Source organism: Condylostylus longicornis, unplaced genomic scaffold, assembly GCF_029603195.1.
Source record: "Condylostylus longicornis isolate FDR11 unplaced genomic scaffold, ASM2960319v2 ptg000179l, whole genome shotgun sequence".
Classification (NCBI taxonomy): domain Eukaryota; kingdom Metazoa; phylum Arthropoda; class Insecta; order Diptera; family Dolichopodidae; genus Condylostylus; species Condylostylus longicornis.
In genome coordinates, this window is record NW_026578147.1 from 224,091 (window position 1) to 248,661 (window position 24,571).

General features: G+C 31.7%; 1 protein-coding gene across 3 annotated transcripts; it reads right to left on the bottom strand.

The window, feature by feature from the left end:
- Positions 1–3,197: 3,197 nt before the first annotated feature.
- LOC129616311 (homer protein homolog 2) lies at positions 3,198–17,006 on the bottom strand. 3 transcript variants are annotated; one of them, XM_055531916.1, is made up of 8 exons: positions 16,853–17,006; positions 15,338–15,626; positions 15,218–15,284; positions 9,897–10,278; positions 4,386–4,464; positions 4,055–4,327; positions 3,863–3,991; positions 3,198–3,804 (listed from the first exon to the last, which is right to left on the bottom strand). In XM_055531916.1, the coding sequence occupies exons 1-7, from the start codon at positions 16,855–16,857 to the stop codon at positions 3,884–3,886; spliced, it is 1,203 nt and encodes a 400-aa protein (XP_055387891.1). In that variant the 5' UTR covers positions 16,858–17,006; the 3' UTR covers positions 3,198–3,804; positions 3,863–3,883. The 3 variants fall into 3 exon arrangements, with proteins under 3 accessions (XP_055387891.1, XP_055387892.1, XP_055387893.1); XM_055531917.1 differs by having other exon boundaries at positions 16,787–16,915; XM_055531918.1 differs by lacking the exon at positions 16,853–17,006 and adding an exon at positions 16,371–16,579.
- Positions 17,007–24,571: the final 7,565 nt, after the last annotated feature.

Below are 24,571 nucleotides of genomic sequence, written 5' to 3' on the forward strand. Positions count from 1 at the left end.
ATAAGTGTGAATTTATTTTAATATTTCTTCTCAAAAAATAGCCACTTCGATTTAAAAAAGGCCATATAAAATAAGGTGTGCTTTCAAGTTTCTCTCTGAGCATTGGGACTTGTTAAATATAAAGACATTAGTATACTACTTAACTAAAAGCTAAGGGAATTTTTTGTATACAAATATTGGTGAGTGATTGCATTAGTGTGATGTAAACGGAGAGTCGAATTACTTATTAATAGATATACTTTGGGTTCCAAATGTTAATGAGGAAGGATGTGTGATTTGGGATAATGTCTTTACATCTAACAAGTCCCAATACTCAATTTTTTTTTCGAAATATTACGAATTTTTGGCTTCGTTCCTTTTTTTTTCTTTAAATGCATCGTGTCATATTTCTTATAATTTTTTTTGTTTTTTTAACGTAAAAGTTTAATATTTAAAAAAATCTCAGGATATTATACACATTTTTTAAAAAGCTTCCCATTTAAATTCTATTGCACGAAAAAGAAAGAAAGGTAGGAGGAAAGAAAAAATGATAAAAAATTTCAAATTCATATTTCAGTATGGTTTCGAGTGTTAATGAGGAAGGATGTATGATTTTTCATGCACATTTTGTATTTCCCAATAAGGTAAGTTAAGTAGTGTCGGCTAACAAAAATGTTAGTAAGAGTAATATAGGTTGACAACAATTTGAATTTTCTCATTTTGGTTATTTATACGCTACTTATAAAATTGTTTCAAATAATTTCAGTTAGTTTTTAAGTTATTAAAAATAAATATGTATGTACCTACTTCCAATCATTTTTTTTTTTAAATAATTATTTTAAAACTATTTGAAACATGTTCTTTGAGTGCTTCAAAAATTTTGTTGCGTCCTTTTTTCATGTTTTATTAGCAGGTAAACAAGAATAATCTATTTATGAAATGGCCCTGCCTGTGTATGAGTCTTAATATTAAACGCAAACGGACAAAAATTTATATCAGTACCAACTACCTGTTATTTTACAATCGGAGTTTTTGAGTCATTTGCTAAGACAATATTTATTTCAAAAATAAAAAAGATATTCGAATCCGGTCATAAAAATATATTATTGTCTTTTCCAAAACCTTTTAAATGTTTTTTTTACTTAGGTAATATATTAAGTTTTAAAAATTTTTCTCACAAATAGAGGTAAAATTTAGAAGTGTATATAAAATTTGCACTTAAAAAATATTATTTGATTGTATTTTAGATATTATTTTCTAATTCCCTCTTCAAATTTTTTCTTTACTATGTATTTATATCAACATTTAAGAATTATCTTTCATTAATTATATTTTCAACTTGACACCACAGTTATTTCCCATATCTTGAGTTAACTTACCCTATGAGACAAAAAAGCTGTTCACTTAAAAATAATTAAATGCTTTCAGTAACATATAAAACGTTGAAGGCGAAGGTTGTGCTTGTTGTTTTTCCGCTGTTTCAAGAATTTTAAAATAATTATGAATGAAAACATTAATATATTTTCTTGATTTTTCAAATATATTTTTAGAATTTTACGTGCTTTATAATAAGTGTGAATTTATTTTAGTATTTCTTCTCAAAAAATAGCCACTTCGATTTAAAAAATACCCATATAAAATAAGGTCGTGCTTTCAAGTTTCTCTCTGAGCATTGGGACTTGTTAGATATAAAGACATTAATTGGGACTTGTTAGATTTAATTAGACATTAATTGGGACATTAGATTTAATTAGACATTAATTAAACTCTTTTTTACGTAAAAAAAAGAAAAAAATGATAAGAAATATGACACGATCAGTGGCATTCAAAGAAAAAAACAGGAACGAGGCTAAAAATTCGTAATATTTCGTAAAAAAAATTGAGTATTGGGACTTGTTAGATGTAAAGCCATTAACATTAGTTATAGGATTATATTAGTTATATATTATATAAGACATTATTAAAAATGACAAAATTTCTTTTTGTTTCAGTTTTTTTTTTTTCTTAATTTTTATTTTTCCTGAAATTATTTTAATTTTTTTTTGCCTTTAATTCGTTCTTTTGATTACGTCATTCCTCTGTTTTGCAATATTGTATGAAGAACTTTTCAATTACTTATTTATTTTCGGTAACAGAAATACATTCTGAAATCGGAAATAAAAGCTTCTAGTCGATTTTAAAATTTTTATCTATTTTTAAAAACCTAAATTTTGTATTTTAAAAATACAATTTCTATTAAATATCATTCTTTGTATTGTCGTAAAAATAAACAAATATTTATTGTATTGTTTTCCGTTTAATACTGCATTCTAATAAAAAAAAATTTCGGTAATAGTAGACCTCAAAAAAAATTGTATTAAAAAAAGACGGAAATTTCATAACTACAAATCTATAAACTTAGTATTTTAGAAAGAAGTGCCGACCAATATACAACACGGATTCAGGCACATATAGATGAAGTAATTAAGCTTTGTATCTTTTTACTTTTTCTGAGACAAACAAATTTTAAATTATATTATCAAGTCTTGCTTTACTAGACGCGTTACATTTGTGACTGTCACAATTTTTTTATCTGGTTTCCCTTTTTTGTATTCTACTAGACGTAAAGTGTGGGATTACAAAGAAAAACTTAAAATTTGCTGATATCAAAAATTTTGAGAAATGTTAATAACAAATAGTAAATTATAAAAAAAAATTCCTCTCTGATTTATAAATTAAATAGTTTTTGCGTATTAAATATTTTTTGCAAACTTCAAAATATTGAACTTTTAAACACATTGCTTACGAAATTCCTAACCATGTTTTGAAGTAAATTTACAAAAAATATTAGGACTGAATTTGTTTCCACTTTACACTTTTCGAAAAAATTAAACTTTATGTTATAAAAATTGCCAATATGTATTTTAATAATCGTAGATAAAAATACCATAAACATTTAAAAATTTTGATCTTTTTTTTTCTACTTGAACTCGTTTTTGTTTTTCGAAACTTTTATTTATTGATGTTCTTTACGATATATAATCAATAAGAGGTTTTATTGGTTATATTTTATAAATTCCATGGTTATTGATCTATCAAAACCTTATACATAAACGATGAACGTAACGACATGGTGAATGATAGTTTAAAGTTATGTGGTTATGTATTTTCCTATATCAGTATTATTTCACTCGATGTTTTAATAAACATATATTGGTATATAATATTTTTTATCAATATTAAGTTTTCATACTGAGTATTTATTTTCAAAGCTGAAAAAATGCTTACATCATTCGCACAATAAAATCATTTCAATATTATTTAAGAAACTAAAGTTTAAATTAAAAATAATTTTCAAGTAATAAATGTTATAGTTACTACTAGTATTAACGAGGTAATATCTAGATTTATCGATTTTAAATAAAGTTAAAAATCTATATGTATAAACATATAATAGATTACATTGCGTAATTTTATATGAGCTTATATTTTATATTTTAATACGGCTGAATTAAACTAATGTATTGAATTTTTCAGAAGCAGTGGAAGTCCAGACTTGGTTTTCGTTTTTGAAACTAATATTGTAGCTGTTTTATTATTATGCAGTTGCTTTTCATTTTGCGAAGTATTTAGTTTTTCTACAGTTTTTATTTGATTGAAGATTACTAATCGTGATTGAAGCTCATTAGTGTTGTGGTTAAGATTCTCATCATTCATTGGGTTTTTTTCTTGAATATTATCGATACAAATTTCTTTTGTAACGTTAACTTTAATTGATGATTTACTAACGGCTGGAGCTAAGTTGACATTATACAAAATATCTTCAGATTTGTCCTTAGAGTCATCCTAAAAACCAAAATAAAGTGAAAAAATTTCAAATATATTTATAACATGATTCTAATACCTTAATAAATTCAAATATATCTCAAGTACTTTTCTGGGAATGCAAAACATTCTCCATCTCTTTTTGTAATGTAAATAATTCAGTTAAATTTTTTCCAAATATGGCTGCTAGTTCAGACATTTTTGCAATCTGAAAAATTGCATATTTATACGCATAATTAAAATTTTCTATGACTATTATAGAAACGCTTACACTTTGATCATTGCATTTGTCTTTTAAACTTTTATTAGCAGCTTTGAGTTCTAGCTCTTGAGTTTTTAGCTCTTTTTCAAGACTTTCTATTCTGCCCTTTAACAAACCAACTTCCCGTCGAAGATCTTCTGCTACTTCAGTGTTAGAGGTACATGTTGTCGAAGGAGTTATTCCGCTTTGCATAAAATTATCTATTTCCCGTTTCAATCGCATATTTTCTTCTTTGTATGTATGTAATTGTTTTTTCCACTCATCGACGTTTGCAGTTGATTCCTTAAATTACTTTTCGTTAATATTCATTATGATTTAAAAACAAATTTTAGTTATATACTTGTAACGCACTGGTTAAGCGAATGTTATTACTTTTAAGAGTTGCCAGTTCAACTTCCCATTTTTTCGCATTAGCGCAACTAAAAAATTAAATATTTTTGTAATTTCAATAATGTTTGAAAAACATTAAAACTATGTCATATAGACAGTTTAAATTGCTCCTCGTGGGTTATTTTTTGAGAGCATTGTAAAAATAAACACGTAGAAATATATATACATTGTATTTAGCAATATAGCATTGATGAGCAAACGTTATTTCGACATGTGTTTAATTTTTGACTCAAAATTTCGGAAGCAATGAGAATATAAACAGATATATTTTAATTTGGCGCGCTTTGGATAAACGGACTATAAATAAGTGAAAATGTAAATATGTGTATAAATAAGAATATAAATTAATATAAATACATATTTACGCTATGAAGTTTAGAAAATTTCATTTTCAATGTTCATTATTCTCTTTAATTAGTTTAAGAAAGAAAACTGTAAGACTTCCACTTATAAGTTCAAATGGCAGACACACAAAATAATAAAATTGCAAAATAATACCTTATAAAAAAAATCTGATGTGGTCAGCACATAACCGACCGTATTGTGTATTGTCTAGTTAAGTGAAAGTGTTACGGAATATTATAAAAATTTCTGTTAAATACTCCTTTCCAAATTTTAGGACATTAGTAAGCTTATTGTTAACATACCTAGAAAAATGTAAATTTGGCTCTTAGTAGAGTTTCGCTTTGTGCTACCCGAATTCCCTGAAATGCTCGTCAGTTATTTCGGGTAAAAACCAGAACTCAAATATCAAATTTCAAGAAATTCCATAAATTCGTTCCGTAGACATGGTGAAAAATGTAAAATCGGCCCGCAAATCAGTTTTCGAGCCCTGATCTTTCCAAAAAATTTATATGTTCATTGTTTTAATTCGAGGAATTCAAATATTAAATTTCAATGAAATCGGTTGATTATTTCTCTTTATATACACAAAAATGTATATCTGGCCCGTAGTAAACGTCCAGTTGCTGATGCCTGATTTCTTCCAAAACATAGTAATTTTGGCGGCCGGTCGAGCAAAGCTTATATATGAAATCGGTTGAATATTTTCTTCGAAATGGTCAAAAATGTAAAACAGGCCCATGACTAAAAAGTGCAGTTCCCGAGGCCTGATATATTCCAAAAGTTGATCAATCCGTGCCATGGTCATGGATAAACTTACATGTGTATGTATAAAATTTCATCAAAATCGGTTCAGCCGAACTTGAGATACACGCGTGCACACACAGACCGACAGACCGACAGGTTCCTAAAAATAGTTTATTTACACTTCCCTACTATGGAGAAGTGCATTCCCACCGAAAACTCGATATGCAAAATTTGTTGCCATCACATAACCTACCTATTGTATACACAATACGGTCGGTAATAACAGTGGAGAGACAAACAATTTTTTGTCCTTATAAATGAATTTTATATTTCTCTTTATATACACAAAAATGTATATCTGGCCCGTAGTAAACGTCCAGTTGCTGATGCCTGATTTCTTCCAAAACATAGTAATTTTCGCGGCCGGTCGAGTTTTCCAATTTCTTCTTCATCAACTTGACAATACATTTTTATATCGTGACAAGAGACGCATTTTTAACAAAGTTGACTTTTACAAAGAGAAATAAAAACTTTATATCGTCAATTATTTAACAAAGGATTAACATAAATTTGTTGCTTATTAATTTTTTGTTTATAAATTATTTGAAGTGAAAAGCTCAGAAAATTATTTATAGTCTTCAGCCAAAATTATCTAGTGAATGTGTATATATCTAGAGTTTTCGGTCACAACAAGATATCTACATTTTTGATATTTCGAGTAAAACACCCTTGAAATTTATCAAAAGTTATCATTTTAAAATGTCGCTTCTGAAGCAGTTTTAAAATTTTAACATATTTTTCTATATCAGATAAGCTATACATTTTTCCAATTGCAATTTGTATCAATCAGAACTGAATAAGTTCACATATCCAGTTTTTAAACGTGCGTTTCACTTATATATATGAAGATAACCAACATGAACATTTACATATGAAATGTAGAAATGAATATGTGCAAATGTTTTATTTTCAACTTGAAACGAAAAGGTAAAAAAAACTAGAATACATTTTCATTTTAAAAGTTTATAACATATGTTAACATCTATATTTCAATGCCTCCGTAGAAAATTTTATGATCTCCAAAAGTGAAAAACAGTTGATATCTAATTTAGCCGAAAAATTTTTGCAGCAATTGGTTAGTTATAATGTTCTTCAAGGATTTTTTTTAGACATATTATAAAAACTAAATTTTTTTCCTTGCATTAGAAAGCGCTTAAAATTTCAAGCAACTGCATTCATAACTTTTTTTGTCAAAAGTGTAGGTATCATGTTTTGATAGAAAATCCTAGAAATATACATTTATATAGATACTCGTATATCTATGCATATATTATAAGTTTGGAAATTGAAATATGTAGTTCGTTTTGAAGTAGCCTAAGTCCATTTTAAAGAAAAATGAAATATTTCACTTGGCCACGGATTATTTCTTTGGTAAATTTTGATGTTATTTACAATCATAGCTGTCCCAGCTGGTTTTCACATTTGTATTACAGTTTGTATTAACACATTACTAACACGTTAGAAATATTATTTCATTGACTAGTTCAAATTCCTCCAAATTCAAATCACGTTCAAAGCACCGAAAATTTCGTTCACTAGTTCGACTTCCTTTCGCCAAAAATTCATTTTTTTAAACGTAGATAAAATTATAAAAATAATAAAAGAAAATATGTACCTATTTTGATGTGATAAAAAGATACTTTGGAAAAAAAATTTTCAAAGCAAAACTAAAACGTAATGGTCACTCTTTTGAATTTAATAAAAGGTTTCCATTTGTCCATTTTCTAATACATTAATTTATGAAAATCTATTATGTATTATGTTCTAAAAAATTTTTTTGTTAAAGTTTTCGTTCATGTACATATGTATATAAAAACTAGAAAGAGAAAATAAACCATCCAATATTTTTGAGCTTCATTAATATTATACACAGGAATTGCTCCTATATGCAAAGTGTGCATTTGCAATGGGCAAGAAAAACGTCATTGAAAACTTAAAAAAAAACCCTAAATTTAAAAAAAAATTTTTAATTTTGCCAAATATAGTGTTTTTTAAAAAAATTTTTATGTGTCAATTTACAGTAAAATTAATTTGATAAAATGTACCTACATACAAATATACAAACATAATATTTCATTTCAAATAATATAAAAATTGTACATGAAAAAAAAAGATCAGGTACGCGAAACATTAAACATTTCGCGCCATATGACAAAAAATGTTCATAGAACCAACATTAGTCATACATTAAGCACTAAGGCTGCAAAGAAGAAAAAGGAGGAAAACCTTCGTTTGGCCTAAGATTAGAAGCGAGCTTCAGTGATAGTTCGGATCTCACGGGATATGACACTGGAATAGAACGCGTCACTTTTACCAAAGAGAAAAAGCCATGCAAAAAGAGGAAGAAAAAGTCGTCTCCCGAGATTCCTCAAAATACAACTCAGCCAGTACCTAAAAACGTCACGCAAGCCGTACCTGGCCTGGTAATAAACATTGCGAACGCGAACAACAATAACAATCAAGCTAAGTAGCACAGGCGAGGAGATCATCCATAGACTACCAGCCATCAATTTAGTTTGTATAGAGGATTACCCCAACTTGTGCAAATTGCTTAAAGGTGCTATCAAAGCTATAAAATAGCTGCGCCGGGAAACAATGTATTCAAGGTTAAAATCGAGAGCCCTTCGAGAGCCGTGGCCAAAAGGCTGGAGGAAGATAAGACCAAATGGTTCTCTTATGAAGATAAGTATGCGAGGCCAATTAAAGTTATGGTCAGATTACTGCATTAGTCATGCGAGAGAAGCGATATAATTAGTGTTCTGTCGAATCAAGGCTTCGATATCAAAGACGCCACGAACATCATGAGGAAAGAACGAAGAGAAAATGAAAAAGGAGAAACCATAGTCCACAACAAAAAGTTATCTTTATTTATGCTAACTTTTGACAAAAATCAAAGCGCAGAAAATTTACAACATTTTAAAATTGAACATTTTAGAAAAAAGGTTAAAATTATACCGCAATGTACTAAATGTTAGGAGTACAACCACACAAAATCGTACTGCAAAAAAGAATCTAAACGCGTAAAATGTGGTGCTAACCATTTAACTTCTGCCTGCAATAAAAGTCGAAACTCACCACAAAAATGCTCACACTGCGGTCTCATCCTGCCAACTATAGAGGATGTGAAGTTTCTAAAGAGCTTCAGCGCAAAAGAAATTTGGCATTGACCTCACGACAAGAAACTGCAGTTGCTCTAAAAGATATACGACGAGATCAAGTACACCTGGAAGATAAAAAGTCGCCTCTGCCACCGACTGCTAAACAGACAGAGAAGAAAACTGTTGGCAAAATGAATTCCAGAAAATCGTATGCTCAGGTTGCAGCCAAATTTCCAACAGATAAAATCCTGGAAATTATCCTGAAAAGGCTTAAAAAGCAGAAAATTGCCGAAAAACAACTTAATGACAGGTTAGACCGTTTAGTAAAAAGTAAAAGTATTGATGCTTGCCTAGTTACTGAAACCCATTACAAAAAAGAAACGAAACTAGAAATTAGTGGATATAAATGTTATAACGCTGTTCATCATGATAATAGAGCCAGAGGTAGTTCTTCAATTTTCGTGAAAAGCAACTTTATTCATTATGAGTGCCACAACGTAGAAAAGCCGACAATGCAACTAGCTTCACACATAAGAAACTTAGTTTTTAAGTCACAAATTTTAGACCGAAACTTTAATTTTTCGTAAACTTTTAAATAGATGTTCAATACGAAGCTTTATACAGCTTCATTTCTGATAATTTGTGAAATAAAATGCGAAATTTTATTTGTAAATTTAAAATTACGAATAAATTTGCAATTATTGAGTTTTTTATTAATAATATAAAATTTCGCAGAGTACAATCATTTAAGTATTCAGGAAAAGAAATTTAAGAAAATTTCACAAAATTTCTACTTATCCAAGCTTTTTTGATTATAACCTCCGCTCCGAAAAAGTTGGTGGCTTAAAATGAACCCTTGATTTTTCCCACCTAGTCCGGAACAAAAATTATACCCATTTTCGACCCTCTAACCAATTGTGTATGTAGTTGTATACCTCTCCGAATCACCCTCTATAAGCAAATAAATTTTTACTTTTTATTCAAATAAGCTTTGAAAAAGTTTATTTATTTTTTAGAACATTTTACAATTTAATTGAAGGAGGACGCACCCGATTGTACATGTATGTATATGTGACTGTTTTTAGGTATATGTAAACGGAATTATCTCAGAACTTCTATAAAATAAGTGATTTCTTATTTTATAGCAACATTTTTAGTAAAGATTTCCTTTATTCAATTAATTTACTCTAGTGAGAAACTAGAAGATACCTTACCTCTGCGCCAGGGCCATTTTAAGCCTTTCATTCTCGTATTTTAATTGTTGGTCAGCACTCACTACGCTATTTGAACTCGTTCCTGCAGTGGTCATACATTGCAAAGTTTGTGTTGTTCCAGTAATTGCAATTGCACTTCCTGAATTTGCTACCACTTCATTGCTTTGAAGTGTTTGTTTTCCTTCGAGATTCGAAGCACTACAAGGATTTAATTTATGTTGTGGACTATTGTCTGAATTTAAATTTTGATTATTAATTGTTGTAGAATTTGAGTGTTCCAAATTGTGTGATCCATTCATGTTATCACTTTGAATTGTCGCTGACGTTCGGGACGTAATAGGAGAAGTGTTGGCAGAAGTGACTGGAGTCATAGCTTGATTTTCTTTAAATAAAAATTGTTTTGATAAATTAAAAAATAAAATCTTCAATATTTTCTTAAAAAACTAACAAATAAAATTATTAATATTGTCTTAATAACCAATATATATTTTTTGTTTTACAGACGGTTAATAGATTTTCTTCTAAAATTAGACTTTTACATATAAGCCAACTTAAAAATAAGCTTATAAGTGTGCATATACATATTAAATCTACAAAGTAATTAACAACATGGTTTATATATCTTAAGATATAAAGGATATCTTATGACCTACATAGGTTTACATGAATTTAAGAACTTCTTAAAATGACTTAGATCGCGAAACACTAGAGGATGACTGGCAATGAAATGCTTTGATGCCGGCCGCCATCTCTTCGCTAGTTGATCAGATATTTTCAACAGGTACTCTGGCGCTATGGTCATGCACTTCTTTAGTAAGATTTTATCTTCACGTTGGAGGGTTACAGAGTTGGAAGGTTTATGTTTTATCTGAAGCGAAAAAGAGGGCTTAACCGCTTGTTTCCTTCCCCTTAAAGTTTTTTTTTTTAATTTAGTATTATAAAGAAATTTTATAAATCAAACATGCTAATAGTGACATTTATGTTTATTTACATTTTATACGCGGTGGTAGCTGCAAATTTATTTTCGGGCTTAAATACTAATTGAAATTTGTCTAGAGATTGCCACAGCTTTATGCATATATTTGAAGAGTGTTCTGAAATATGTTACTCTGAAAAAGGAAGTACAAAAAAAGTTGCAACTTACAGCACTCCAAACTTGCCGAAAATTCTAATGGAATTAATTATTAGTTTTAGTAAAAACAACTAACGGCTTCTCGCTTTTTTACTAATTTTTCTGACAACTAGAAAAGTCCAAGTGTAATATATACTTTACCTTTTTTCAAATTATAATCAAATATTCTTATAGGTACATGAAATATGTTTTGAATAACAGTATTTGTGTTTGTCACTATGAATGAGATATTCAAAAGACAATTGCACTTTTATTACAATTGCAATTGCAGTTTTTGTTACTTTGTTTTTTCCACAAAAAAAAAATATTATTATCAGAAATTATTTTAGTTTTTTGCATGAAAAATATGTATTTTTTAAAAACATACCTACACATATATTTCATTAAATACAATATAAGTAATTACATCATTAAATACGTCATTAGATACAAAATAAATAACATTCAAGTAGGCGCTAGAAAAATAGAATTGAGCGTTAATAAAAAAGAAATATGGAAATATTCACTATGCGTATTAACTAAAATATAACTTTAATTTTGCACAAATTTTTTCGTTGCACGATTTGTTTTTTCTTTTTGCGTTCCGATTCTTCATTTTGTGCAATGCGGAACATGTTCCGAACTATATTGAACTATAAAATTTTTTAGATACAATACGAAACGTGATGCATCGTCAAAATTTGCGTTTATTTACAATACAGAATACGGCTTTTATTTTAATATTATGTTATATTATTTAAAGCAATGATCTGGTAATAAATTACAAAAATTTAATTATTATATTATACATATACATATTATATATTTTATATTATATATAAATTTCTAATAAAGATTTTTTTAATAATTTTTTATGTATGGGTAAACACCACCATCATTTCATAATTTTTTTTTTGTTGAAGAGAAACAAAGTGCACAACAAAATACATAAAGCCAAAGCAATTCAAAGTAAACTAAGTGACATGTTTTCAACGACTTTTGGGATCGGTTTCAACAGACGATTGCTGAAACCGATTTATTCATTAAGCATATTTTTAAAGTAAAAATAAGCCTTGACGGTTTTTTCATTTACCATCCCGTAATAATCACGTCTCAGTCTTACCTTAATCATGATGGTGTAGCAACGACGCTTTAGTAAAATTATATGCGATTATTAAAATATAAACCAAATCTTTTCTGATATGCAATAAAACATTGTTAATACTGGTGAGATTTTTATTTGAGCATTAAAATTTAGCACCAAAATATTTCACTTAATTAAAAAAACAATACAAATGAAATGATAAGAATGAATTTAGATCTAATTTTTTTTAACAAGTATATTTTTTTTGGCATGAATAAAATTATGTATATACATAGCTGATTTAAATTGCTAATTTCAAAAGAGAATTAATATTACGTTGAAAGAACATTTTTTCGTTTTCATTATCATAATTTTACTATGTTTGCGGTCATACAAAAAAAAAACAAAAATTACATTATCTTACAAAAACTAATTTACAGTCTATTCGGATATCATCTAAATGATGGAAGAAGACTAAAAATGTATAATATATAAGAATCTATAGCTTCGAGCACAACGTTCAACCAAAAACCATATAATCGAAGATATTCCAAGTAGAACAAAGCTATTTTTATACCCGTACGAACGTATGTTCGAAGGATATACTAAATTTGCCTTATCGTTTGTAACGCTAAGAAATAACGGTCTTAGATATAGACTCAAGTGTATGTTTTAGACCAGCGTCGAATTCTGAGCTGATTTAGCTTTGTCTGACCGTCGGTCCGTCCGTCCCAGCGATAATTCAAAAACTAATTGAGCTAACATCAGCAAATTTTCAAAAATGACTTATTGTAGCAAGTGCCAGAACACTATTTATATTGGATATGATAGCGGTACCGGTTCGGGTACCTGCCATCAGGGAAGGACGTAAAAAAACCATAAATTTAAAAAAAAATTTACAGCGAAATTAACTTGATAAAATGTATCTACATACAAACATAATATTTTATTCCTAATTATTTAAAAAAATGTGCTTGAAAAAAACCGGTCAGTTACGCAAAACACTAAGTATCGATCTTCATATATTTTCCTTTCGCACCATACAATGAAATGCTCGTAGAATGAAAATTATTCATATATTTTCTTACTCTACACTACTCTTTCATTTCTATTTATTATACGAATATACTAAATATATTTTTGATTCATATGAATCATTAGAATTGCAATTGTTACTTTTTTCCTTTTATATACATACTAGAATAAATTCCTATATGCCTTTACACTCAGAATATTATTTCAGACAGCAGGCTGTATACATTCAATCCTACATAGAAGCATATACGCAAAAAACTTTCAAAAATACACATGTACACATAATTTTCATTGTGTAGTATTAATAAAATCAACACTCATGCGTACACATATAATTATCTCAAAGCAAGATTTTTATTTTGCTGAGATTGCTCCCTATCAACACTCGCTCGTACACATATAATTATATCACAAAACAAAATTTTTTTTATGCTGAGTGATCGCCCTGACTACACTCGTTCGAACACATTATATTTAATTTGTTTCATATATGCAAAGTTTTATTTATGCTTAGTTGTCGCCCACTCATCAAACAAATTATTATAATGTATTACTTTTTCCGTATACTATTGCATTAGTAAACAACAAGAACAAAAAATAAAGTTGGGTCAAACCAATGGTTTGTATTGTAGCACTTTTCCCTTCAACAAGTGAAAATTCTGCATTTAATTACCGTCTATGTATACCTGTCTATGTATAGGATTGCATATATTTAGGATGAACGATTTATGCAGTCTTTGAAATAAAGCAAAAATTAATATAAAGTGGGGTTAACATAGTGCTCGATTTTAAGGTTTAATTGCGTGAGCTAAGAAAAATAATTATATTTTTTAATGTCATGGAATTTACCATTAGCTTTTTGCGTTTATAAGGTGTCAGAAATTCAAATTTTACAAATTTCAAGAGGCGATAATTTGAGAGGGGGTGGAGATGGAAAAAAAATTTTCTTCTAACGAAATGAACTATTGATTAATGTCTAAAACCCCCTAATTTCAAGGTTCTACAGTATATTTTCGTCACTTAAAATAAAATTAAAAAACCTGATGTGGTCAGTACATAACCGACCGCAATGTTGGATTATCTAGATTAGTAAAAGTATTCAAGAAAATTATGAAAACGCCTTTTAAACACTTCTTTACAATTTTAAGGCCGCTAATAAGCTTTTACCTAGAAAAATATGAATTTGGCTCTTAGCAGAGTTTCATTTTGTGCCTTCCGAGTTATACGAAAAGTTCGGCAAAAACTTCTGATAACAACCAGGACTCGAATATTAAATTTCAATAAATTCTATTAATTCTTTCCGTAGATATGATATAAAAGGTATAATCGTTCTCAGATCAGTTTCCGAGGCCTAATCTTTCCAAAAAAAATAATAGATTCATTGTTTTACTATCTGGAATTTAAATATTAAATTTCAATGAAATCGGTTGATTATTTCTCTTTATATACGCTAAAATGTATATTTGCTCCGTAGTAAACGTCCAGTTGTTGAAATCTGATTTCTTCCAAAAATTAGGAGATTTCGCGTATGGTCAAATGAAGCTTATATATGAAATTTCAAGTAAATCTGTTGAATGTTTTCTACAAAATGATCAAAAATGTAAAACAGGCCCGCTAAATAGTGCAGTTCCCAAGGCCTGATATATCACAAAAGTTAATCAATCTGTGAAATAGTCGAAATTAACTTGCATATAAAATTTCATGAAAATCGATTCAGCCGAATTTGAGATACACGCGTGCACATAGACAGACAAACAGACAGACCGACATCTTTAGTCTTCCCTGCTATGGAGAAGTGTGTTCCCACCGAAAAATCGGTATGCAGAATTTTTTGCCATCACGTAACGTCCCTTTTGTGCAATGCGGTCGGCAAAAAAAAAGCGTGCGAGACAACTGTGCACAAAGAGAAAGTACAAAGCAAAATACAAAATACGCAATGTTTCTGAGAAATGTTTTCGAATTTTAAAACAATGTCTTTAAGTCCGTTTTTGATGGACCAAATATTGGTTATTAAGTGTATGGATTGTATTTTTGGTACGAACATAGTCTTGATTTACAATAAACTCTTCAGTTTATATAAAAAAAACTCACCGTTAGTTACAGTTTTAGATGATGCATTTTTGGTTGCTTCTTTTACTTCTTGAAATTTTTCGACAAACTAAAAAAAAGCAATTTCTAAAAGTTACTATGTTATATATTAAAATAAAGTACTTTTGTTAATTCAGCCTCCGAGGCAAAGCCTAGGCCATATACAGTATTAGCTCTTACGTCACTCCATTGTCCAAATTTTTGAGAGGTTTGTGTAAATGTCATGTTGGGTGTTATCGTTGAATTTATAACTGCCTTACTTCCTTCTACGCTGATAATTCTATATAAGTGCCTTGAAGAGTCGTAAAAAAAACTAACAGCAACCGCTTTCATACTTGCTGTTATCCACGTTCTTTTTGTTTTAGGGTCGATATGGAAAACATGAGCTTGACACGTAAAAATTGGTTGCTCCCTTAAAAATAATGAGAATTCATTAATTAAAAAATCGAATATGAAAAAACTCCATTCTTAAATTATGTGCACACTTCCAAGCGAGGGTTTAAAATTAAAAACGATAAAAAACATAAATACTATTATAAAATTTGTAGGTAGGTAGGTACCTACATATTTTATTTATCTTATTAAATTTCCCATAATTTAAAGTCAATCAATATTTGAAATATTCTTGTAAAACATTTGTTTTATATTGAACTAATCTAAAATTCCTAACCTTGAAGGCTAATAGAGCTAAATAATCAAAATAATTGAACAATTTTGCCATTGACATTCCCATTGTGTATGCTAAGATTTCCAACACACCCATTCATTAACTGATTTCTTTAAACAAAAAAAACCTGTAAATTTTAAAACACTACAAAATTTAAAACTCTACAAATGCACATTGTTTTACAATTAAGTTTTCTAAACTTGAAGTATCTCTAATTATTCTTAGGTAAAAGATACATAATCCATCGACAACTATTATAACGTAAAAATATGTAAATCTATTACCTATTATAAATCTGTTCAATACTGTTTAATTTAAATTTCGGCAAAAAGTAAAAAAATATCTGCTGTGTTTATTTATTGTATGCATTTTTTAACTAAATTTAATCAATCTTTTTCGATTATAAACATATTTTGTTTCTCGACATTGCGAAGCCACTAAAAAAATACAAATTTGGCATATACATACGTATATATGTAAATCACTTACCCTAATCTGCTGCAAAGAAAAAATTATATTAATGAACAAAATTATTCACAAGAATTGTATAACAGATATGTAAGTATATTAACGAATTTGTTTTCTATTGTTTTCAATAGTAATTTAGTTCAAGTTTAGAAATTTAAAATTTAATTAGCGAAATTTTCATACAGTTTTGTGGCACAAAATTTATCTTTATTTATCCGCCACTAAATTTACAAAAACATTTTAACCTTCATTATTAATTATTAATCCTATAAATAAAATTAAATAATTTGCGTAAGATATGAAATTTGTTTTATTAATTTTAACCAACCAACTGAAAGTTAAATAATTTTGATTTAAGCTCAAGCTTTTTTCCTGATACTTTTACAGTTTTCACTAAAATGTTCTATTGATTTTGTTAGGTGAAGAATCAAGTATACCATTTTGGGTGGAGCTGGTTTTATCGTTTAAATTAAAAATTAAAACTAATTTCAAATGTTAAATACCCCATGATTCCAAGCCTTCCAGTGAAAAAGTGTTTTCTGATATAAAATTCTTAATCGACTAATTAAATTATTTCGTTAAACAGCAAAACTTTTCTTCTTCAGACTTTAAACTAACAGAACAAGCGCAAAAAATAAAACAAAGAAAAACGAGCTATCAAAATCAATTTTAGTACTCATATTTTTCATAAGAAGGAAAATGACATTTTATCAACACCACCTGGTGGAAAAATTAATTACATAACGTGAAAAAATAAACCAATCAACCTTAGATTGTCAACCCAGTAAAATTTGAGTCGCATAGAGTTTGTTCGGGTGCGGCACAAGCAAAATGCACAAAAATGTACAATTGTACATTGGAAAAATGCCTCTCACGGCACTAATGTGCACATTCCAAGAGTAACGACCTCTTTCAAAATGACCTTTTATGTGAAAGAAAACAATCATGACCTTTTATGTGAAAGAAAATAAGTCCATAATATCCAACTCCCCTCATTTTTTCCCCTTTCAATAGAATAATAAAATTAGAATTTATACAAAAATTAAAAAAGTTTTTTAAAATTGTGAAAACTTCTGAAAAAGTAATAATATCAAAATACTTCAAAATTTTAGAGCAAATTTGGAAGGTGCACTACAACGGCAAATATTCAATTTAAAAAGAAACACTCTAATATTTAAAAAGAGCCTAGAAACAGTTGGTGGAGGAAAACAGGAACTGTACATAGAAAACAATAACTTAAAAAAAGCATTAAGATGTATTTTAACTAGAAGTGAAATGACAAAGTTAAAAAAATCCTTTAGAGGGGTTTATATTGATATCTGAACCAATAGATATAAATGCAAAAGTTAAAGAGCTATTTTTTCGCTGTAGAGTTACTTTTTGCACATAGAATAATTAATTAAAAATAAAATATATTAATATATTTTATATTTTATAAACGTAGCTAGCATCTGCCACAGTGGTGTTTGCCAAAGCAGGGAAAATCACCTGACGAGGTTAGAAAACTAGCTGAAAAAAGGAAGAGGCCTGTTGGAGGCATCCACCGACTCACGGAGGTAAATGCGAACAAGAGTCTCTGACACCGCAAGAAGACCAAAAAAAGGAAGTCGGCTGACAGAAAGAATACGGTAATGCCCCGGGGGATATAGCCCATGCCAGGGCTACAAAATTTGTAAAGGTGGCAGTTTTGTCAAAGTAATACCCCTCAATAATCTAGACCCAGCAGGAACTCACCCGTCTGGAGGTAGCTTATTGAGTGGGCACCAGTTTTGGCACATGGAGGGTGCTCCGACTGATAACAAGAAAGGGAGATGTCATCGCCAAGCCATGTGTAAGCCCCATTTTCGTTCACAGAAGCTAGGATCAAGAATGGGAGAAAACGCAGACGATGTTCCAGACCCAGAACAGGGGAATTCACGCCCGGGTCTGGAAGTTGATGGGGCAGAGGTAGGAGGGAAACGCAAATTCTCTTCGAATAGGGATCAATAACTCTTTCACTTTACATATTAACGAAAGGCGTTCAGGAAAATCCCTGTACAAGGAAGGTAAAACAAAAGGAGCCGAGGGAATCGATTAACGACGGAGGAGATAGTAGAGGACCTAAAACTATCCCCGCTAAGTCAAAGTGAGCTGCCTCCAGAAGAAAATATCCCGATGGCAGGGAAAGACCACCCTGCCAATCAGTTGAAGAAATGAGGGACGAAGACTTTTCTGGCAAGGCTGTTTGCCAAGGAAGATGTTCTTTCCAAGTAGGAGGCATAGTCATGATAAAATGAGAGCAGATAAAAGGACTGACCATTTACCTGCGCAGGTAGTATGGCATTATGGGAAGGCGCAATCTAGTGTCTGCATTCTAATAAGAAAAATATTAACTTTCTTTTACTTTCAGGGTAAACGACATAATCTCACTATAATGAGGTTTCACTTTCAGGGTAAATAATAACCCTACATCAGTCAGGGCCCGCATTAATGTTGGGGCAAGGCGATAGAGATAGTGTTCGTATCACTGTCCTTTCCAGAAGATAAAGCGTCCCCTCCACCACAGGAAGTAGAAAAAGTAGTAGAGCAGTGCCATAGGAAAGGTGGCCACTCATCATTGCATGTGATGCAAATGCGAATCACGAAGCAAGAGGAAGAGGCAACACCAATGCTGGAGGTGAGTCTTCATTAGAATTTTTAGTTAAAGGAAACCTAGAGGATTCCTGTAGGGAATGCCCCCACTTTTGCAAGAAGGGTTAGAGGAAAGGTATTAGATATCACGTTCGGTAGCACGAATGTGGGGTTACGCGGCTGGAGAGTACAAGAGAAGGTTTCTATGTCGGACCATAAGTTAGGTTAGGTTTGGTTTGGGTGAGTTGATAGAGGAGAAATCCTAGGCGGGCAGCCTGGAGTGATCCAGAAGGGACCTTGAGCTGTCGAGGGCCTTGTGTAGAACTGTGCGTCCCCTGTTGTTAGAGAGGCTGTGGAGGAGCTTGGGGGTTATTTTCGAGGTTTTTGAACTAACTACCCCGTTGGTATTTCAAGATATTCCAAGGATAAACCTTGGTGGACCGAGAGCTAAGCGAAATGGTTCTTGGGAAGAGTACAAAGTGAACACAGTGGCCTACAGCAAAGAGATCCGCAGGCCTAAGCACAGATGCTTTAGATCATTCTATGATAGCATAGCTTAGACGCCGGTGGCTGTGAGATTGCATAGAGCTATGGCTGAAGGCAGGGCGCTAATGATTGCTTCTTTGTGGAAGCCGGATTGCGACCACACGGAAAATGAGGAGCTAAGGGTTCTCTTCCTCCTGGAATCGCATTTTCCTGGCAGCACTATTTCTGCGGGGGCTGGAGCCAATCATGTGTATCTTATTAAGAATAATAAAGAACAGCTTGACTCTCGGGTACATTCCCGAGTCTTGGTGGGTGGCTAGGGTGGTCTTTATCCCAAAAGTGAGAAGATGAGACGTGGTTCCCAAGTCATTCAAACCGACTAGCTCTACATTGTTCTTATTGAAAACGATGGAAAAAATAATACACAATTATGTTTGAACTGGGGAAGAAAACAGCTAACAGCATGTGTGTCGGACAGGAAGCTACACAGAGACCGCTCTATTTCAACTCGCTAAAACCTTGGAAATGATAATAGAACAAAAGAAGATAACTTCTGCTACACGATCTCTCAAGGCGACTGCGAGATACCTGGAGGACAGGGACGTGGCTGCCACCAGCTCTCTATGTGTTGTGTAATAACAATTGTTCTGAATTCTAAATTTGTCAAAAGTTAATATAAACGCACATGTATTTGCATACATTGTAGTTAGTTAATGTAAATATTTTCCCATACATAGCTTTCTCATAGTATTTTAGTAGGAGTCAAATTATATATATTTTTTTTATTGATGATACGTAAATTAACATGGGAAAATTATGAATTTTATAAATGCATAAAATTGCTTACTAGTCTATTTCTGTGGGAAATAATTAATTTTAAGTAGTATAATTTTTGTATAAATTTTTTTAATAAATAAATTTAACTTCAAGCTAAGCAAGAAGAGGCTTTTTCAACTAAACTATCTAACACTATAAATGTCCAACATGTTGGCTACGAGAGTTGTATAGACTGCTGCGGGGCACCATAAGGATGCGCGTGGCTATGAGTGTCTACAGGGTGGAGTTCTGCCTTTGCTGATGTGGAGTCTGGTGGCGGATGGACTCTTTGATGAACTGCTCCGTCGAGGAACTTGTCTCCAGGCGTATGCCGATGACATTATTATCATCGCTAGGGGCAAGTTTAAGGGGACCCTTTGTGATATATTCCAAAGGGGATTACGAGGAAAATTGGAGCAACTGCATGTTTGAGAGAAAATCGGAGGGCAAATACCTGCGAGTGGTATTTGCTTCCAAACTTAAGCGGAGTCACGTGGAAACTGCATGTGTCCAGACCCCGGGTGCTTATGTTTTGCAGGGCCAGCTCGGTCAGCTGGTGAGGTTGCTACCAATCTGTCATGTTGATCACGGTGGTCGTGCGCTCCTTATGGAGCAGTAGCATGGACTAGAAGGATGGCTCTTGATACTGCTAGGAAGAACCTGGCACGATTGTAGACACTTGCATGCGTTTGTATCACAGGGACTATGAGGACTTGTCCAACTGCGTCAATGGAGTGATTTTGGCGCACTATAGATTCTTATAAGTGGTCGCAGTGCACTGTTAACCTTGTTGCACATATCTACAAATCTAGGCCATTAATGCATTTTATAAATAGATTATACTGTTGTTTACCTGCCAATAAAATATGAAAGAAGAACACAAATAAATTTTGCAAGCACAAAATATAACTAATTAAAATAAAATAATTACTTATAAAAAAGTTGTTCGGAAGTGAGGACATACATATTAGTTTTTATGACTTAAAAACTAATTGAAATTATTTGAAACGATTCTACAAGTGTATTTTAAATAACTGAAATGAGATAATAATTGAAATTGCTGAAATATATCACATTATATTGTTCTCATTACTTTTCTTGTTAGCTATCAAAGCTCAACTTACCTTATTAAAACTACAAAATGTTCGAGTATATGAAAAAATCATACATATGAATATAAACAATTTTTTTCTTTCTATTTTTTTTTTCGTTCAACAGAATTTAAATGAAAAGCTTTTTAGAAAGTGTGTATGATATCGAGAGATTTTTTAAAACTTTAAAATCATTTTTGTTAAAAAAAAGAAAAAAGTATAAGAAATATGTAAAATGAAACAAAAACGGGAACGAAGGCAACAAATCGGAATACTTCGGAAAAAAAATTGAGCGTTGGGACTTGTTAGATATAGAAACATTATCATGGCCAAGGTTGCGCTTGCAGTTTTCCCCGCTTTCTGTGCATGTATTTTAACAATTTTATTTTTAATTAAGCAATCTTAAATGGAGAAAATATTATTATATTTAATAGATATATGAAATATAATTTCGGAATTTCATCAGCTTTATAATAAATGAAAATTGATTTTGTTATATTGAAAATATTGGAAAAATAGTCATTTCGATTTAAAAAAATCAGATAAAATAAGATTATGCTTTGAAATTTCTCTTTTAGCATTGGAACTTCTTAGATATAAAGATTTTAGTATACTATTAAACAAAAACTAAATAGAAACCAATTGATGTTATGTTATTTGACGGCTGACAATTTAAACTTTGAAAGCTTTAAAACAATATTTGGTCTTACTTAACAGTACAAAAAAACTGTTTTTTTTATAAACATTTTATAAACATGCAATTTTAAATTTTACAATAACTGATTGAATGTGGAATCTTTGCGTTGCAACTTAACTGTTGCGTCATTCAAATCGAGCGCGTTGAATAAAAATTAACCCGTTTGTTTAATTGCGACCATACAGTTGAAGGTATGTAGGCTGTGAAATAAAAATAAGCAATCAAACAGTCGTAAAATTAAAAACTGCATGTCAGTTTCAGCCCTTATTTGTGAAACGAAAAATTTGAATTTTTAGTAATCCATCCATCAGCCAGTAGTTTTTTGGCGTTTTTGAGGAAATAATCTTATTTTCATTTTTATCTTAAAATATTTATCACTCATATTTATTTCCCCGGTGGGTTGGGGAGTAGAAATATCTACTTCAGGCATGCTTGTGGTAAGTCCACTACTAACCGAACAAAATCCAGACGCGTCTGAACCAGAACGGACGGCTTCCTGGTGTGAGTCTGATTCCAATGGGATGGAAGTAGAAGAAACCCTGGCTGGATTAATAGCCATATAACTTATAAACAAATATGAAATGTCCAATAATAGGAAAATAAATTCAGTAAGGTTATCCACCAAAGTGTTGGCAGAGGCTACGGGTGTCGGCGAGGGCTTGACTGAATGTTCAAGACCTTCTGAGAAATTGCCAGTTGAAAAAAAGGATCATTTAGCGAAATTGATGAACCCATTTGGTAAGAGTGTCCCGGCAGCCGGCACAGTGTGACGCGGATGTTTTTACCAAATTTCTTGAGCTTCTCAAGACAGCCCCATACTACCTCAGAGGATACTGAGAAAGAACTCACCGCTCTGATAGCAGCCCGACTATCCGACATGATCAATATTTGTTGTCCGCGGTATCGTCTTTCAAGGTTGAAGTGAACACACATGTCAATGGCATGCACCTCCGCCGGGACGAAACTGGAATACGTCCTCATGCGGCTTCATTGAAAAGTAGCCTGTGTCCTTCGGGTCCACCATTATACGTCACTTGCCCTTCCCACCTGCTAAGGGGACAGTTCGACTCAAATGACTCGATCATGGCCCATCCAACCTCTTTCACAGCTCTTTTCAGTACCAGGGGATGTCTTGGCATCCCCACAACCGAGACCCGTGTAAGCCCGGCGCTCAATTCCTCCCTGTATTTCTCCCAATTAGTTTTTTTAGGGTTTCTGAAAGAGGGTTTCTCGTTCATTAACCCCCTCAAACTTAATCGGATAATACTATGGTCCGACATAAATACCTCTTCCGACATCCTCCAGTCGTGTACTAAATATCCCACGCTTGGGCTTCCGAACGGGAGATCGATTACCTCCTCTCCAACTCTTATATTTAATGTGGGGAATTCCCTATATTAAATACCTTTAGATTTTCTTTAATTACGTAGAGCTCCACCAGGCTTTCCACTTCCGGTGGTTGGGCACATGTCCCGTCTCCTGAAAAATATGACGATGCCAGTACCACCTCATCCCTCATTGTTAGCAATGGGGGCCCCTCCTCACGTATTTCATACCCTTCGGAGACTGCTGCCTCATCGCTCATCCTTCTTACCACTTTTAGAGCGATGTCTAGACGTTTCTTTGGCCCAAACGTTCCCGGTATCAAATTTGGCTGTCCCATTCTGAGACCGTGAACGAAGATTTTCCCGAACCAGTAACACAAAATGTGACCGCTTTGCTAGATGGCCTCGGTTGGCGTGTCGCCAATACTGATTTTCAAGACCTGGTCACCCCCGTCATCTCGTTGGTCCATGAGTTTCCAGATCCAGGTGTAAATTCGCCTGTTTTGGGCCTGAAAAATCGACAGCGTTCTACTTAAGTCCTGTTCCACACTTCTGGTCGTACGCCTCCGTACTTAGCAATCAGTGGGGGTCCATCCCATTTCTCCAACACTGGTGCCCGTCCCAACAGCCACTCCACCGTCTCCTGATCTGCACAGTCGACGATTATCATATCCATATCGACAATTATCATAGCTGTTTAGCGGCATGAAATTAGAAAAAAGGAAAGGATGAAATGAAAAGGATTATTGCCGTTCAAAAACTATTAATGTTTTTACATCAAATAAGGTGAAAAATGGTGTTACATACTCACAAGGGGCTTCCAAACTTTCAGAAAATTACTTACGTTAGATAAAGGATTTAAGAAAAGCATTAGTAATAAAGAAATTGACAAAAATACAATGTAAAAACCAAAAGAACTTGACGGTAGCACAATGCAAATGATGCAAGACGTGCTACAAAGATTTGACAAAATTTTAATGAAACTAACTACTATGGAGAATAGATACACTTACGATTTCTGAAAAATGTCAGTAAAAAAATACGAATTGGTACGTGGAACGCAAATGGCATTCTAAGTAGATTGGATGATTTTCTTATACCTAAAAATTCTGTTGTCAGAAACGCACTTGGGGAAGGACTTGGATGTACTGGATTCAAGAGAAGGTAGTGCTATTTTAATTAGGGAAACCGTAAAGC

Bases quoted from the DNA above. Each gene is read 5' to 3' on its own strand.
- LOC129616311 (XM_055531916.1), bottom strand. The intron at 15,285-15,337 runs GTACTTTATTTT...GCTTTTTTTTAG, and splicing joins CGGAGGCTGAATTAACAAAA to TTTGTCGAAAAATTTCAAGA. The intron at 3,992-4,054 runs GTAAGCGTTTCT...GCAATTTTTCAG, and splicing joins ACAAATGCAATGATCAAAGT to ATTGCAAAAATGTCTGAACT.